Source organism: Tauraco erythrolophus, chromosome 17 (assembly GCF_009769465.1).
Source record: "Tauraco erythrolophus isolate bTauEry1 chromosome 17, bTauEry1.pri, whole genome shotgun sequence".
In the NCBI taxonomy this organism is placed as follows: domain Eukaryota; kingdom Metazoa; phylum Chordata; class Aves; order Musophagiformes; family Musophagidae; genus Tauraco; species Tauraco erythrolophus.
In genome coordinates this window covers 3,295,691-3,313,845 of record NC_141481.1, presented here as the reverse complement: position 1 = coordinate 3,313,845, position 18,155 = coordinate 3,295,691, and the positions used below count along the sequence as shown (strand labels likewise).

The window sequence follows — 18,155 nt, the reverse complement described above, 5'->3', positions numbered from 1 at the left end:
AGGCAAGAACATTTATATTAAGAATTTATTTGCAATATACAAAAAGAATACATTCCTTCTATTAAATCAAGGCATAAGTTAATTTTCTATAATTAAACATGAACTACATTTTTATTCCATTCACACATTAGATAATCTTTTCTTCTTGAAAATGGTGTTGATCACAGTACTCCTGAATTCCTGCAAAGACAGGGAAAAAAAGTAATTTAAATAGAATTTCAGTTGCACATCAGGAGTTAGTTATTGCAGCATCGTTCTGTCTCCTGCTGGTACAAAGATCACAAGTTGGGCCTTTATCATGGTGAAAATGGCTTTAGGAATTTCCCAGCTGTTCATATTTTTAAACTGCACATCACTGGCTCTTTAGGTAGTTTTTATTTTTTTTTTGTGCAATTACAATTAGAAGTGGAGGCAACAATGAGCCAGCTGTGTCATACTCAGCTATGGCGAGCACTCCTCAACAGGCCTGCCTGACAGTCTCAGAACTTTTCTGTGAGAGCAAGTACACACACATCTTTTCTGAAAATTGACAACTGAAGCCAAACATTGAAACTAGAAATTTCATGACTGCTTTAAAAGCCTGTGGTAAGAGATGCCCGTAAGAAGCAAACATAGTATTTGCATCTGTTACTTTCACGGTTGCTATACACATCTACTGTTTTTTATTATTTGTGGCAAAAGAACGTAATTCTGTTCAGCAACTTTATATATTGCAGAAGTGCTTGAAACAGAGGATTCATTTGCATAGTGATTGTCAGACTTACTTCGAATGATATTCCTGTAAGACGATGTAGCTGGAGACTCAGGTGCTTCAGACAAGAAAGACTGGCCTTTGTCACAACTTTTCCCTTGAAGGACAGGGAAAAACATGAGAGCAAAGCAATAGGCAAAAGATGAGCTTTTCTTTTACTCTTTATTTTGGTACCAGTTATACCCTTTAAAGACCCACCTGCATCTATTCCTATTAAGAAGTTCTTATGTCAGTAATGTAACTAGAACTACAGCTTGCAAAAGAATACTGTTAGCAGATGCCTTCAGTCATTATTTTGGTAGTACTGACCAATTCAATGTTCCTTGATGTCATTAAATCGAGTATTAATTGCTAATAGGAGGCAAGGAACCAAGCCTTCTCACTAACCACAAGAGAATTTGGGTAATGACAGTAACAGTGAAGTTAAAGCACAAGTTTTAATGCTTACCACCTACAAGATACTGTTCTTCGTAGTGGTTATGATTTTATTCAATCTGCACTTCCAGGTGATTACACCAAAGAGAAAGACACGCTGTACTTCAAAAACGATTATACAGCTGAAAAGATGCATAATGTTATCTTAATCAAAATTATGTTTCCAGCTAAGGAAATTATCCTAGCACTTTCCTCTTCTCACACCATGCTGTGTCACAGTTCCAGTAACTTTTGATTCAAAAAAGCGTTCTATCTAAAAGTGAATATGTACCTAAGAGACAAAATGCTTACTGTTCTAATTTTTCAATGTCCAAGTCAGGGTTTTCTAGTAATAACATCAGTACAGGAGGAAAAAGTTGTTTTAAACATAGCACAACACAGTAACTTTACCTATTTGAGGATCCAGAGGCACTTTACCCAGGAGGGAAACATTTAAGTTCTGGCACATCTTCTCTGCACCTCCAGTAGTCGGGGGAAAGATCTGAGATTCATTCTGGGACAGCATGAAAATTAGACTTAAAACATCGCAATTCTAAGGACAAAGCACTTTTGGAGCAATGTTTTGTCCACAAACAATGTCAGGATAAAAAAATGCTGTCATATACAGATAGCCTTACCTTACACTTTGGACACACAAAGCCACTCATGTTTTCCACAACACCTATGATGGGCAGTTTCACTTTATGGCAGAAGTTGATCTCCTTCCTAACGTCCTGAAGCGATACTTCCTACGGATATCAGGAAACACGGCTATTTTGACTGTAAGGTTTTGATGCTGAATCCACTAAGTTACATCCTGAGAGCTATTTTAAAGAAAGTTCACAATGAATTATTACTGCTCTCTTCACGTTTTGAGGAACATAAACCTGTGTTATATGCTCTAGCAATGATTCTGAGTAGCAACAGAACAGGTACAACAGTTCTGGCCTACAGAATGTAGATCTGCTTTGAAACCTGACTTGACTGTACTAAAGATTCAGCCATATTTATGTTTTATCTCCTGCATTAATCTCGTATTTTCAGTTCTTTAAATGTAACTTTTTCACATTTTCAGTTCACAGAAAGGCCCTTGGCTTTCTCAATAGAGCAGGCAAGGACAAGAACCACCAGGCTTACGTTTGTTCTCTCTTTTCAGATTGAATTTCAAACAGCTTAGCATCCCCTCAGCCTTTTCACATATATGCCTGACCTCATTCAGTTCTCCCGTTCCCTTCTCCTTCCCTCACCATCTGTCTGATATCGCCCTCACCACTTCACCTCCTTTAAATCTTATTCTTTCACTGTTGTGGAAATACTGGGTGTCTTTTGCTAGTTTGATCTGCTCTTACTTTCCAAAGCAGACTTTAAAACCTTCGTTTGAATTTGATGTATTTGAGTTTCAGCTCTCCAGCAGCTGGCTTTTCTTTAAATAACACGCATCACAAAGTTGCCTACTGGAGGCAACAGGCTGCTTACGCAGCAGCCCTGTTAAACAGTTGCATCTTCTCACTTAAAAAACGAAGCTTCTTACGGCCTTTTGAACATGAAGCTGCTGGTGAGTAAATTACAAATTTCCAATGATGTGAACTCTAATCTCAAAGAAGGAAGTGAAATCCTGCATTTCCCTTCACCACACAGACCAGGACAGCTTTCGACTGTGCACTGCTCAGTGGTTTAGTGACCCACTCGGAACTGCTGTACCCGAGACCCCCATCTACCTCACAAACCAGCCAGCTGTAGGCACAAAACAAGCAAGTCGACTCCCTCAGGTTCTGTACCATCATTTCCTGAAGTTAAACAGAGACTCTAAACCAAGGATTGGCTTTAACTGCCATGATGGTTCTATCAATGGAAATCCAGTTCTCCTACCTGAGGGGTAGTGACTATAACAGCACCGTCTATGTGTGCTGCGCTGAGATACTGCACAATAGACAAGTGCTCATCTGATGTTCCTGGAGGTGTATCTACAATCAGGTAGTCGATTTCACCCCAGTCCACATCACGAAGAAATTGTTTGATCAGCCCTAAAAAGAAAGGATAAGAATGTGGAAGAGAGAAAAAATACCTCCCTAAATTTCAAATTTAGAGTCTACTTCAAATTTTATAGTCTAGGTATGCAAATTCTTCTGACTTGTCAACTGAAGTACAAAAATGCTTATTTTGCCAAAGCTCTAAAAAACCCTAACATTTGACCTTCTAACTTCATCAAACGAAAACATTCAGCTAAACAAAGTAACTGTTCACACTTTTTTTCCTATAGCCTATTATGCTATATTCATGTTATTAATTAAACTCACAATATTAAATCTTTCAAGTACATAAATTATTGTGGAAAACACTTGATACGTACCATTTTTTTTTGGTCCCCTCCAGATGACGGCATCATCAGGACTACTAAGCAAGAACCCGACAGACATGACACCTAAGTTTTCTTCAACATACTAAAAGAGAAATAGAGAAACTCGGTAGAGGGTACACAAAAATAAAGAGTAGATTTTATGGAAAAAGCAGTTTGGGGTTGAAAAGGAAGACATTAAGAAAATAAAGGCAGAGAACCTTAACGTTTCTCTTTTATCAAAGGGCATTAAAAACTACAATTTTTGTGCAACGCTCACCAACTACATTCACAGACTGAAAAGAATCCAGTTGTACTGAGATTTATAGTGGTTTATGGAATCACTGGAGACAGCGAAGGATAAAAGCAGCTTTCCCTCTCAGCATCAGGTTGTCTTTTTAACAGTGTACACACTGAAGGTGATCTTTAGACAACAAACACTCCTGCAAAACTTCCCCTGCTCTTCCTAAAGCTTCACGAGTTTCTTCTTAGGTGAAAGATACTTTTTGTGTGTCATAATGAAGTCAAATAACTTGTATTTATTGCCTATAGTATAGCAGGAAAGTCAGTAAAGAAGAGATACTTAAAATAATGAAACTATTTTAAAAATGTAGCATTATTACGATTAACAAAAGAAATTTCACACTTCATATCCAGATTTCAAGATATTTAAGTCATTAGAAAATGAATTAATGGAAGGAGCCCCTGCTTCTCCCTCATGCGTTTTTCACCTTAGAAGACAGTGCCCAACCCAAAGAAACCCAGCAAACTTTCTGAAACAGTTAACACCAGCTCACCACTGGAGACCATCCAGATCCGCTCTGATGAACCTGAAAATGGAAGTGATGCATAAAGTTACATTAGAAATAAATACAGATGTTATGTAAAACATGAACGTAAGTCAGGTTAAACCTGAGTAAACAGGGATCCTCTACAACTGTAAAGTGGTACAACACCACTTCATTGCAGCGGCTGAGTTAAACACTGCAAGAGGGCCAGATTGCCATATAGCAATAACTGAAGAATAACTGAATAATGTTAATAATAAATACAATAACTGAATAATGACCGTTCCGCCCTTTTGCAAGAAATTTACCCATAACTTTGCATATTTATACAAAACATTCTAGGGCTGATAAAGAGCATCATGCTAAAATTACTTAAGTTTTAAGTGGTCATGAATACTTGGCTGACATGCAGCAAAATGTTGGCTTGCAGAACTGGTCATCCTGAAAGCAGACAGCACTTTTACAAACTAAATCATGCTGAGCTTCTCCATCTCACCCTCTTTATTTCCCCACCTATTACTGCACAAGTTTCCCAATAAGCTATCCTTTTAGAAACTTTTAAGTCTACAAACCCTTAAAACATTAATGAAATATTAAGCAGAAATCCTTTAAGCAACGTGTTTGAGCTTTCACTTGCCTGTTCTCCTTCTAGACCCATCATTTTAGGGATCGATGGCCCACAGATATCTATGTCCAGCAGCGCAACCTGGAAAACAAGCCAACCAACCCACCCGACTGGAAACGAGCTCCCACAGGACCGTTTCCAAAGCGTAAACCACACAACGGAAACACTCCAGCGCACTCAATGCAGGAAATAAGCTCAAACCCTCAAGGAGAAGGGGAACGCGACCAGTGCGGCCATACTCCTGCCCGGCTGTGCCAGCTGCGCCGCCGGGCAGGGGGCAGGGGCCAGGGGCACTGCCCGCACGTGCTCGCCCCTGCCGCCCTCCCGCCCGCGGACCCGGGACCCGCCGCCTCCCGGCGCCGAACCGCCGCGCCCCTCGCAGCGCACCTGCTTGGCCTCGTCCGCCGCCAGCCCGTGAGCCAGGAGCGCGCTGAAGGTGCTCTTCCCCACGCCGCCCTTCCCGGAGAGCACCAGCACCGTGTGCTTCACCGAGCGCAGCCGCTGCCGCAGCTCCGCCAGCTCCGCTGCCGGGGACACGGCGGCCGTCAGCCGCGCCTGGCCCCGCCCCGCGCCCCGCCCCCGCCCCGCCCCCCGGGCCCCCCCTCACCCGCGTCCGGGCCGGCAGCGCCGGCGGCGCAGAGCCTCTGGTTGGGGCATCCCTGGCAGGCGGCGGCCCTGCCCGCTTGGGCGCTGCTGCTCCCCGGGCAGTCTGCAACGGACATCGAGAGCTGCAGGCACGGGCGCCGCCGGCGGCGGCCCGGCCTGCCCCGCCCGGCCGCCACCCCTCACCCTCCGGCCGCGCCGCATCCGCCGCCTCCGCCATGGCCCGCGCCGCTGCGTCACCTCCGCCGCGCGCGGCAGAGGCGGGGCGAGGAGAGCGAGCCGCGTGCTGCGCGCGCGTGCGCCGCCGACACCCGCTGCCGCCAGGGGGCGCGCGGGGCCGCTCGGTGGCGCGTGGCCGGGGCGGCGGCCGCGGAGTTCCCGCGTTACCGACGGCCCCGGATGCGTCTGTCCCGCCCCGCGAGGACGCGGCAGCGGGGAGGCCGGGCCGGTGCCGTGAGCACGCGGCGTGCCGGGCCGGCGCTCGCCCGGGCAGCCGTTCCGCGCGCCGTAGGCACGTGGCCGCCGGGAGCGCGGCGCCGGTGCCCGGCGGAGGGGCGCGGTGAGGCTCGTTGCTGGCAGCAGCTGTTTGCAAAGCTGCACGAAGTTCCTCCCCCAGAACGGCAGCAGGTGGATTACCACGGACAATGGCGCCACACAGCCGTTCCGGAGCCGCAGTCTCCATGTCCGTCCCGGTACCGGCACAGCCGGCCTTTGTGCCATCACCCGGGTCGGCCGCTGGAAGGAGCCGTACGCAAACGGTTCGGTCATCGCACAGCGTCGTGTAGCTGTCAAGGAAAGCGTTACAGACTAACATGCTTTTGTGTTTCAGAAGTTTTATATCTAGGAGATTACATATAATTTCAGTAAAATCATGCCGTTTCTATATTTCATAGCATTTTTGAATGTACTAATTTCTTACCTTGCTGGTAGGTAATTTCTATTTAACTGAGTAGCTTCATTTGGAAGATTATTCTGCCTTAACTTGGCCAATCAACTGAGCAATCAGATAGCCACTGTATTTGGTAGGTAAAAACTAATGAAATAAATTAATAATAAATTTTCTAAACCAAGGAAGTGTGCACCAGCTTGTGATGTAATCTGGACGTTACTACCGGCCGCTTTGTCCTGACCACTGCTCCCTTTCTGCCTCTCCTGTGGCTGCCTGAGCACGGCCTTGTGCTCTCTGCTGCCTGTAACATCACGGCCTGAGAGCTGAGTTCCAGCCTGCGCCCACGGGGGGTTATTCCTTGCGCTGCTCATCACCCAGCACAACCCGACAGCGCACCTGGCTGAACGCTGCGTGGAAGCTGCAACGGTAAAACTGAATCACCCAATGAGACCAACAAAGAATCCCTAACAGGGGATACCTACCAACGTTCAGCAAAAGACAATTCCTGCCTCAAAATGCTTCCAATCTACATAGAAATGAGCACTAAATCGCAGAACCACATTTAGTCTTCTGAGGAGGAAAATGTTTTTCCCAGATCTTTGACAATCTTCTCACCTCCCCTTCATTTTCCCATTACCTATGTATAAAGCTCTCACAATATCGTTACGGTTCAAACAGCTCAGAGTCCCACCGAGTGTAGGTGGGGCAGCGGCTGTCTGAACGGCTGTTACACCAGCAGAACTCGGGTGTTCGGAACACGGCACTAAATAGCGTAACCACTTTGCTTTGGAAAACGCATACAATACATTCATGTCCTTTGAAGAAGTTGTCAGTTTTTCTCCTGGAGATGCACATAACAGGTACGAGCCTCAAAACAACAGTCCCTGTGGTTGTGGTTACTCCCCGTGAGACAGACTGACTTACTCCTGAGGCAGGGCCCATGAATTCCAGTTTAAAAACTACTGATGGTCACTAAAGCTTGAGAGAAAGGCAGGTTGGGACAGTGGTTTTGGAGGAACTGGGAGTGAACCAGCATGCTTCCTGCTCACAAAGCCTCCTTCTATTGCTGTGAAAAGGGTGTTTTCCTGATTTAAGCACAGACAGGAGTCTCAAGTATTCCCATTTCCAACTGTTTAGTCCCAAAATTTGATCGTTTTATCATACAAGTGTTCAAGTTACTATTTAAGGCGGTCTCACACCTTGGAAGTGCAATATATAGAAAAGAGTATCTGGTATTATTTGGAAAGGTACCAGCACATCCCGGTGTTAAATCTGTCTTTTTGAGAGAAAAATACTGCAAATTTTTTTTTTTTATGAACACTCTCCACATCAACAATGGCAAACTTTTTAGAAAGAACACTCTGGGGAAAAACAAAACAAAACAAAACCTTCTGAATAACTGTCTACCTACAAAAAAACTCCTAGGAAAAAAATCTTAAAATCCATTTAGTTAAGGTATTTGAGGAGTTTGGCCTCTGTTTTTTGATCATTAATAAATAGGCTATTGCCCATTTTCCATTTCAAGTATATTTACCTCAGGTCAGTGCTCATCACCACCTGATACTTGTACAACTTCTGTACTTATTGCTCTGTAATTCTCTGAGAAGCTAATGAAAAAAACGTTATGTGGAAGTAGATCCAAAAGTTTAAGCAAATTCAAATGTCTGAGGTGGGAGGAACTGGCCAGTAAGATGTATCTAAGAAATTTATACTGTACCTTCCCTATGAAAAATTTGGCTCAGTTTTAGACCACCGCTCGGTACAGCACTTCAGGGCTGTGCTTCCCTTCAAACACACGGATTAAATTCACTGATGTCAGCAGGGCTCTCCACATTTTAAACTGAGGTACGTGTTCAAATATTTTTCTTTTGGGGCCTACAGATCATTTGCTGTTCCCGAGCTTATATAGAACATTCCCTACAAAAAGCACCAAAAAAAGAAAAGTAAATCTCTTCCTCAGCACCCTCCTTTCTCCGAGCCAGCAAGAGCTCTTGGTGCAGGGGTATCTGGGCAAAAAACAAGCTTTAGAGTGTTTGAGTCGGGCTGAACTCGGCAGCGGGCTCTGCCAGCACTCTTGCAATCTCTCATGCACTTTGCCCTCCTGGGCAGCTGCTGAGAATTAGTAACATCAGTTACTGCAAGAGGAAAGTTGTTTGTGTGTGTGAGCATCTGCAGTATCAATCTTATCCTGTTTATACATCCCAGTCTGGTGCCTGTCCATGCTGTGTGACTCCATGGCCCCTGCCTCACCTCCCTACAGTTAGCACTTACATTTGTATATATTTTAAACATCATGAGAAGATAAATTTAACTTGCTATGACCATTTATTTAAAATTACATCTACTTTTTTTACCTGGGGTGTAATGTCATGCTGGCTTTCTGAGACAAGATATGCTGTAATGTACTGCGTATATACACGTGTATGTTTTATTTCCCCAGGTTGAAAAAAAGGTTAACAAGCTGTTTCATAGTTATATACCTGGAGAAGAAGAAACAATCACAATTGCCTTGCATTCATCCTAGAAGAAATCTGTGCTGATTTAGATAGTGAAATCCAGTGCCTAATTACAAACAGCTATTGACGTTCAAAATTCTTGGCGCAGAAGATGGGTCACAATGCAATTTTAGAGCACTGGATTTCAGAAACAGTTTTTTGCCAGACATGTCATACAGCTGAAAGGAAAAATTAGAAAAATAAATTAACTGAGAATTTACTCAACCTTTTAGACTGGAGAAAAATCATCATCAGAAGGTCTCTCCCATCTCTTTGTGGAAGATGAATATAGATGAGGGAAAGAGCAAAGACCAAGATTTTTTTTTTTTTGGTCCTTTTAGACCAAACCATCTGCAGACATCACTAGACAATCCTAAGAGATGACTCCCAGAGCCTGTGTTTTGGTTCAGAAGGCTTGTCGCTGCTGCTGCATTTCCCTGCAGCCACTAACTGATACACATGAACCACTCTGAAGCAAAATTTTGTTTCATTTCACTCAAGGTAAACCTACAGACCCATCCAAACCGCTGCGACACTCGTGACTGGCACCATATGAACATGGTTCAGCTGAAAGACTCTAAAGCCACCAGGTACTCTGCTGGTAGACTGAGCACTGATTCAATGAGACTGATGCAAGATAAGGATCAATTGACTTACCAGATGCAAGAAGACAGTAGAAGAAACCTGGGAGAGAGGATCTCCAACATTGATTTCTGGAGATCTGAGCTTATCTATGAGCTAGGGCGTTTGCTGAAAGAGACCCAGGCCTTGGAAACAGCAAAGCAGCATCTTCAATGTGCTGCAGATGAAATGCAAGGACCACTGAAGTTAGGTTTGACATAGCTAGTTATTTCATGACTGTACTGTGGAACGGGTAATGAAAATGTCTTTATCTCTGTTGTATAATATTATGACTTTTACTGTTATCATCAACACAGAGCTTGCTGAAAGTAAGTACCTCCTCAGTAAGAAGGAAACCTGGCCACCATTCAATAAAGGAACCTATCAAGACATTTCTATGCCCTCTTATCCTTCCTTTCTGCTTGAGGTTCCAGGAGGCTGAGTTTCCCTCAGGCACTGGCCAGTCAGCTCAGTACCTTACAGGAGAGCTGAAGATGGCCTGTAAGAAGTGGCAGGGTATAGACTTAGTTTATAATGATGTGGAAAAGAACCTCATAAAGGTAAGATCAGACTTACTGGTTTATTTTTCAAACTGTGGAAATAACAAAAATCTAACTAAATATTTATCAAGGTAAAAACATTGCAATAATTTCTTCCCTTCTTTTATTTGGAAGACTGAGAGGGGGAAAAGAGGAAGAAATCTGGTAAAAACTATAGATATTGGGGATGGTTAATGTTCTATTCATCCTTCCTGGAGAAAAAGGAATAGCCTAGCATCCTTGTGAGGTCTTGTCCAGTTCTATCTTTCCTAATATTATAAAACAAGGTAGAAACATTTCTCAAGATTGTTTTCTAGGCTATGGTCTATAAAAAGTCAGAAGTTCTTAGGGCTTACAATACAGAACGCTGGTTTACTGCTTTGCTATATATAGAGTGTTACTGAACAAAGAAATGAAATGAATAGTAGTGATTGCTAAATTTTTTTACATTAAAATGTAATGAAATAACATTTTGCTAACATATTTGAAAGAAGTTATATCAGACGTGTATGAGAATAAAACACCAGGAAAGAACATTATGGGACAATGGCATTGCTTCAAGCGCTTTCTGGACACAGAAGTATGTGCAGACCACTTAGGTAACCGAGATGCTTGTTCAGAGCCTACAGCCTGCAACTTGGAGTTTTACTGAAGAATCAAGGAGCTAATATATATTAGCTTAAGTATTTCAGCAGTTAATTTAGCATGAGAATCCAGGGTAGGATGAAATATTGCTAAATGCTCAACATGAATGGATGAAAATCTTGTTTTTCAAAATGAAAAATAAAGGCTATTTGCCCCAAGCACCGCTCTGACTAGGGAGCAAGCTGGACAGTGACAATGAGGGACAACAAAGGCTCGTTCTGTAGTAACAGGAAAGCCAGTTCTAAAGTTGCCGTCACTCCTACAAATACTGCACAAGATATAAAGCCTGTATTTTTAAATTTGGGCTGTCTTAATGGCTTCCAAATAATTTGAAACACTTTATTCCCCGTTGCAAAATTCACAAAACTGTACACACTAAAGTAAGAGGGTATGTTGGGCTAAAACAGAGTTTTTGAAAAGAAAAGGGGCTGGAACACAATAACATTGTTTGAGGGACTGCAGTTACCACGTTTGCATAGTTTTCAGTATGGTTGGTTTCAGTATTTTTTATTTATTTTAAGCTGAGTGGAACCTGGCTTTGAACTTCTTTGACTAATACTTACAGTTTTGAAGAATATTACAGTATAGTTCCTTAGGGAGCCTGTTTCTGAAATCGGATGTATTTTCAATTTACTCCAGTATTAGGAAAACATTTGTATTCTACTAGAAAAATGTAGTAGTTACACAGGGTAGTTTAATGAATTAAGGTTCATATTTCAAGGACCTTCACTATACTTAAGCCAAGCAAAATTTGACTTTATGTTTATTAGAATGACTCCATCCCATGGAATCTACTAAGATGTGTGATATAACATAAAAACCCATACGAACCAAGCCAAAAGATACAACTCTGTAGCACTGAGGAAGCAAGGGACCAAAACACATTGTTTCTTGCTCTACATTGCATTTGAGATATGTGAGATGGTTGCAACATCTGGAATGCAGAATAAAAAGGGTAAATTCACAAAAACAAAGTTTGATGAAAGCACTGACACTGTATGTTTTCCACTGTAGGAGGTTGGTATACTCAAGGACTGTCAAGAAACATTGACAAAACTTGCACAGAAAAATCAGTCAACAGTTGGGATAAGACTTTACATTTAATTCCTGTTTTAAAGATAGGAAAGCTGAATGCAGTGTTAGCTAGTACCTAAAGACAAATTCAAAACAGCAAAGGTAAAAGCAGAGACTTAGCTTGTTCGATGCTCATTGCCTTCCACTTGTAATTCTTACCAGTAGCAGAATTGGTATGTAAAACCACCAAAAAGTAATACTTACTATTTAAAGATGACTGTGACTCATTTTATAAAGTCATGTTTAATCTGAAATCCTTCATTAAAATTAGGGACACAAAATTATAGCTTAGTTGTGCCGATGTTGCTATGTGGCACACTGGAGTAAAGTTCAAAGGCAATATTTATTTTTAATTACAAAACTAAATTCAAAGGAAATTTATTATTGACAAAAGAAACAGGAATCTAAGCATATCCTAAGGTATGAGATGAGTTATGAAATGGACAATTATTCTTATGCATATTTATATATATTTTTTGTAATGGGAGGCTTTAGAATGTATTTTATTTCTTTGAAAGTACACAAATATTCTAGTAAATGAAAATAATACTTAAATTATTATTTAATTACGTAGAACTATTCTGAATACAGCATTCTGTTAACTACATAGAATTGACAGAAATCTTAAAAGTCATGTTTATATGACATGACATGATTCTCAAAAGAAACAGTTCAAGTACTCGCACACAAGGGAGATAAAATTGTACGGTACTTGATTATTACATTATAGGAGAAAAAGGTATAAGCAGATTTGACAAACGATTGTTCTTATGAATGGCACTCAGGACTTGCATGAGTCAGGTTAGATGCATTTCTGTGGTTCATCCCGCTACTGTAATATAGTTGGTGTATGATCAGATAAAAGCTAGGTTCCTGTCTGGTGGCACGCACTCTATCGAGCTCTTAGGCTGGCATTTCTGGTTACCTTTGACTCAGTTCTGTCACCACTTCAGGCAGATTGATAGTAACGCCAATTGACAAGTACATCGCAGAAACAAATATTTGTAAAAAATGTCAGTAAGCCTGCTGTCTTCCTGATGCACTGGAGAGCAAGACTTTGATTCTTTCTTCATCCATATTACTCTCATTTGAGCCCAAGTTCTGCCAGGCCTTCCCCCCCTTTCCCCTCCTTGTGATCAAGATGAGCAGAAATAAACTGATTTTCCAGTGATGTACAATTTGAATTACGCTAAGTAAATTTGTCCCCCAAATCAGGAGAAATGGGAAACCACAACTCAGGTCTGCCCTTTTCTTTCTCACCTACAGCTGTGCTGGCATGAAGGTTATCTCTGAAAACCTCCTCCCTTTTGCTCTGAGGCTTTCCTCCACACCACACAACATCTGCTTGTTGTTTTTCACTCTTGTGGTTGTCTGTCATCAAAATGACAAACATTATTAAATGCAGTGAGTTAAACACAATTCTTTGGGGAATTCTCACTGGAGGCTAGAAGAGATGAATGGTACAGCAGCTCCCTCTAGCTAAATTACAGCACCAAGCATTTCCAAGCCACTGTAAATGCCAACAAACTGCAAAATGAAGCACTGTAGGAAGCTAATGAAAGCAATCAATTATTTAGCACAACAGCATTAAAGGTGGTTCAGATTAAGGTAAATCTTTCCCTTCACAGCATCACCAGAGATGCACAGCATGCCCTGGAGCAAGATCTTTCTGACAAAAACTCAGCCCATTTTATTGATGAGGAGGTGCTTTACCCTGAGGAACACATCGGACAGCATCAACTTTTACCATGGAGTGGAGAAAGCAGATGGGACATGAGTGGCCGTTGTAGCCTTCTCTTTCCGTGCTCCCTGCTGTACAGCACAAGTCCTAGCCTTCTCTGTGAGAAGCGATATAGAAGTGGCTTCTCTCTCCATATGACCCTGTTTTTCCTTGGTGTGAAAAGGAAAAACATCCTCAATTATTCCATGCCTCCTAATAGCTGCTATTGTTGGGAGCCAGGCAGAAGCTGGCAGCCTGCAGCACCTACAGCACTGATGTGCAGTGAGCTGTGTATTTCAGAGAGGACCATGGTTTACAAGTGTGTTGCAGCTGACTCCTCGCCCTCAAACTCCTTTGTGTGTCTATCTCCCTCTGCTTTTGATTTACACTCTTCTGTGGCCTTCAGGTTTCAACACCACATCCAATCCAGTCAAAGTTCAGCTAAGGTGTGCAGCTAAGTGCAATGTGGCAAACAGCAGGCACGTGTACACCAAGGACTATATATGTTTTCTGTAAAAATAGCTTGGGTTATTTGGAAATTAGGCCATCAACCTATGCAGAGATATGTAATAAACAGGATGATCAAAAAGATTTGGCACAGCTTTAGCATTACAGACTGAACTAAAATGTCCCAATTGTATATAGTTTTAAAACTGTTTATTAGTGGTGGCCTCATCAAGACCTGCATCCAATCCAAAAGCAATAGCAGAAGAGCAGCAGCTTGCAACAGAGGGCAGTGTTCTTGTGCTAATGACTTGTTAGTTCCCTTATCACTCTTTTAACAAAGCAGTAGTTGAATGGTGAATGTACTCTACAATCTCAAACGACAACAACTCTGTCTTGTTGGAAGGAGAAAAAAAAAATCAGTATTATTTGTTTACTTATGTTCTGCTTTTCATTAAAAGATCACCTCATTCACTACTGAAATGAGGGCATATCCAAAGGAAACTTGGCAGGCATTCTGCTGACTCTAGTAACACTACCTACTTTTAGGATTAGCAATGAATAAAATTATTCTTGTCAGCTCTAGTGAAAAGCAGATTTATGTGGATAAGTTTTACAGCCCTTTTCCTTTCTCACCAATCATTATCCAAAGAAATGCTATTTTTCATTAACATTTTCCTGAAACCATTTGGCAGACTGAGACATACCTGCAGCACTCAGGAAAACAGCAGGTGTTTTCTGCCTCAACAGAGCCAGCTGGATAAATTACAATCTGGAAAAGCAATGTTAAAGAATAGATTAAGTATTTCAAATAGTCAAGATGGAAACCTACTTGGAAACTTAATTTTCTGATGAGAATATGAATATAATCATCAGAGCACAGACGGAAAAAAAAACCCAATACCAAATACCCTGCAGAAAGTACACTGAGATTGTCTGGATCAGTAGCTGTAATGTCAGCTCAGGTTTAGTGCATTGATTTATGCACTTCACCATAGTATCATGTTGGTTACCTGAAACTGTCTAAATAAGTGAAGAATTTCAGTTCATTAAGGAAGATCAGTACTTTGGTTTGGAGAGAGAGAAATACCCTATGAACAACTGAAAAAAAAAGCCCCTAACAAGCACTGACAAAATCAAATTTTATTTTTGCATCCCTTAATATTTATTCTCAGTGGTTCACTTAAAATCTAAAGTAAATGTGAAACTCAATAAATAGTGACCTGTCCCTGCAGAGTTTAACATACAGGCATGATTCTTAGAAGGAAGTTTTGTGTGGAGAAAGAAGTCTAAACACAGGCATAAGTTTGTCTCAGAGTTTCAGTTTGGCGAATGAAATATCTGTACCTTTTCATAAAATATAGTGAATATTTCTGGGTGAAGGGAAAAGTGACCTAGTGGGCTAAGCCATGCATTGAAGAAGGTGGTGAATTTAACTCCAAAGACTGTAGCTTATGCTGCACTAGCTTTCAAGCTGGGGCCCAGCCTGCAGGTTTAGAGCCCCTCAGATTCCTGGTCTGGGAAGACTTGAGTCTGGGATTTATAATCATAATTATGTTAATCATGATAACAAAGGCCATCTGTGAAGCTTGGACACAAACCCAAGCATCCCGTGTTTGTTTACATACAAGACATTGCAGCAGGAACATTCCTGGTTGGCATTTCTCAGTGCAGGAGCCCTATATTCAGTCTTTCTCTGTATATTTATAGGCTTTCCCATAGCAGAGTTGTTTCTGCTTGTCTCATAGATGTTAGTAAATTTAACTGTAACAGCTGTGTAAGTTAAAGCAGAGGTGTTCATTTTAATACATAAAGTAGTAAGAGAATGGAGACATTTATCCAAATGACACAGAAGTACAATGTTGAGGCTGGGAGAAAATTCCAGTTCTGAGTACTCCTAGGTCAGCGCCTTATCCATTTTCCTGCTATCGTTCCTTCTAATGATGAAGGCTACTAGGATGTCAGAGCCACATGATTTATTATATAGGCCATACATATCTCATGAGGTAGGTCTGCTCTGGTGGCAGACCAGAGCTGTGTGAAGAGCTATGTAACAATCCTTCTTCTTTGGTTTCTTTCTTTTTTTTTTTTTTTTTCCCTAAACTAGGTTCACAAAGGTAGATGGTATTTGAATCTAATTTGATGGTGTGCAATGCACAGGAGATCGTGCTAAATAATCTACAAATCCACTGAGGCCATGAACGCTCTGAACCTTGACACAGAGAAACGCGTCACACTTCAGCTTGTATGAACTCAGCCCATCACCTAATCTGTTAAAGACAGGAAGAAACTGTGTTGCTGACATTCATATGTGATCCTGAAAAACTATTTTTAAGCATCAATAAACAAAAAGTATGCAAGAAAAGGTCATTCTTTATACAGCAAAATATAAACCTACCTACTTTGGAGTTGATGCCAGGGCCACTAAGACCTTTAGTTAGCAGCTACAATATCCAGGCAAACCATAAAAATTCTGTTGAAGCAACAGCTCTCCAAAATCTTCACTTGGTGTTGCCGAATCTTTGGTTTATACAGGAAAAAAGGAAAAAGAAGTGGGTATGAAACCAATGGAATCATGTGAGGTATGTGATTGCACAGTTTGAAGGATGAACAATTAGCCTCAGTATAACTGAGTGTAATTATCACTGAAAAAAAATATAGCTCACCTATACTTTTATCTTTTGTTTTCTTCTTACTTTGAATTTCCTACTAGTGTTTCAGTTCCTGCAACATGGGCTAAATTCAGTGAAGACAATATCAGGTGCTTTCAACATGCCAGGGCCAACTCTATCAAGCTCCAAGAGGATGCAGAGGTTGGACTGGAGAGCACACCTGAGGAGACATGGAATAATTTCATCAGTTCCAACCTGGCCTTTAATAATCCAATTGCTGAAGTAGGTGATGCAAAGAACAAACTCCAAGCACAACTGGCCAAGGTAAGATTCACTAAGAGTTGGCAGCTGCATATTAACTTAATTGTACCCAAAAGGCATAGAAATCTTCTCCACTGTTTACAAGCACGTTCTTAAAAGATATACCTGTATTACCTGTCCTCAAACGGTGCATTTGAGTCACACACGCCCTGAGCAGAGCTCACTCAAAGGCAGACTGACAAGGTTTTGCAAGGAACCACGCAACATCTGTCCATAATCACACCCTGATTATGTTAATTTGCAACTTCTATGTTTAAACTGGGGAAAGATATCTTAGATGGTATTTTTTTTCTATTTTATATTTATTGATGATATTCCCTGACTGTTTCCTGATACAGAAATAATACATTAATTACTTTTTGCTTTTTCCTTTTTAAACAGTGAGCTAACTTCTGAAAGCGTGCAAATAAACAGGGCCACAAACAGCAGCACGTTTATCTGTTTTAGAGGAAGATGACGACTTTTAAATTTTTGCACTTTCATTTTGCAGCAGCAAGGGAAGAGCCTTAAATTGACTAAAATTTAAAAGTATTTACATACCGAATATCATTAGTCTGCCTTTGACACCTAAGTTCCAAGTTTTCCTTTCCTTTTTGATAAATATATTTCCACATCTTTAACCTGAATTTTGGCTTGTCATCATAAACAGCCTGATATTTCTGAGTGAGTAAGACTGAATTTTTCAAACATTTGTTCTGCCTTTGTTTGTATATTATACAAAGCAGAAATGGCACAGGAGACACAGCTATATTAATCTCTACCTATATTGCCTTTTCAGTAAGTTTTCACTGAAATAAGTAATGTGTTGGAAGTGGATTGGTTGAATTTTGAAACATATATTCTGAAGTTAACAAGAGGTGCTGCCTTTGTACTGACAGATGAAGTCTTGCTAAACTATCAAGACTTACTGTGCTACTTTCATATGACTTCAGTCAGAATTCAGTAGGTTCTTCCATTAAGACTCTTTCTCCTAGAAAGGAAAATATTCACTCCTTTGTTTCAATGCACACTAGGAACCAATAGAATTTTCTTGCCATTCTATTTGCCGTAAGTAATATAAATAAATAATTTGGATAAAATTGAATAAGATTGCACTCTATGAACTAATGCTGCTGTTTCTGCTGAGTTACTAGTTAGCACATACATAGCAGAGATACTTTACTCATCACATAACTCCATAATAATGTAGTTACATCAGAATAATAAAATGCTAGAGCGGAAGAAAACCGCATATGCTGGTGAGGAGCAATTGAGGCTAGTCAGTGCTGTCAAAGGAAAG

General features: G+C 41.1%; 2 protein-coding genes across 2 annotated transcripts in view; one reads left to right on the top strand and one right to left on the bottom strand.

Annotated features, from left to right (window-relative positions):
• Positions 1-17: 17 nt before the first annotated feature.
• Positions 18-5,736, bottom strand: NUBP1 (NUBP iron-sulfur cluster assembly factor 1, cytosolic). The gene is made up of 11 exons (XM_086622376.1): positions 5,703-5,736; positions 5,521-5,622; positions 5,301-5,437; positions 4,926-4,994; positions 4,298-4,330; positions 3,516-3,606; positions 3,035-3,189; positions 1,804-1,914; positions 1,577-1,679; positions 765-848; positions 18-180 (listed from the first exon to the last, which is right to left on the bottom strand). The coding sequence occupies exons 1-11, from the start codon at positions 5,734-5,736 to the stop codon at positions 128-130; spliced, it is 972 nt and encodes a 323-aa protein (XP_086478502.1). The 3' UTR covers positions 18-127.
• A 424-nt stretch (positions 5,737-6,160) lies between these two features.
• The window catches only part of TEKT5 (tektin 5), a 29,628-nt gene continuing 17,633 nt past the window's right edge, over positions 6,161-18,155 (top strand). The window contains 7 exon segments of the mRNA XM_086622474.1: positions 6,161-6,274; positions 9,402-9,746; positions 10,016-10,081; positions 11,720-11,778; positions 13,408-13,480; positions 13,482-13,552; positions 16,657-16,879. Of these exon segments, the coding sequence (XP_086478600.1) occupies positions 6,161-6,274; positions 9,402-9,746; positions 10,016-10,081; positions 11,720-11,778; positions 13,408-13,480; positions 13,482-13,552; positions 16,657-16,879 (951 nt within the window).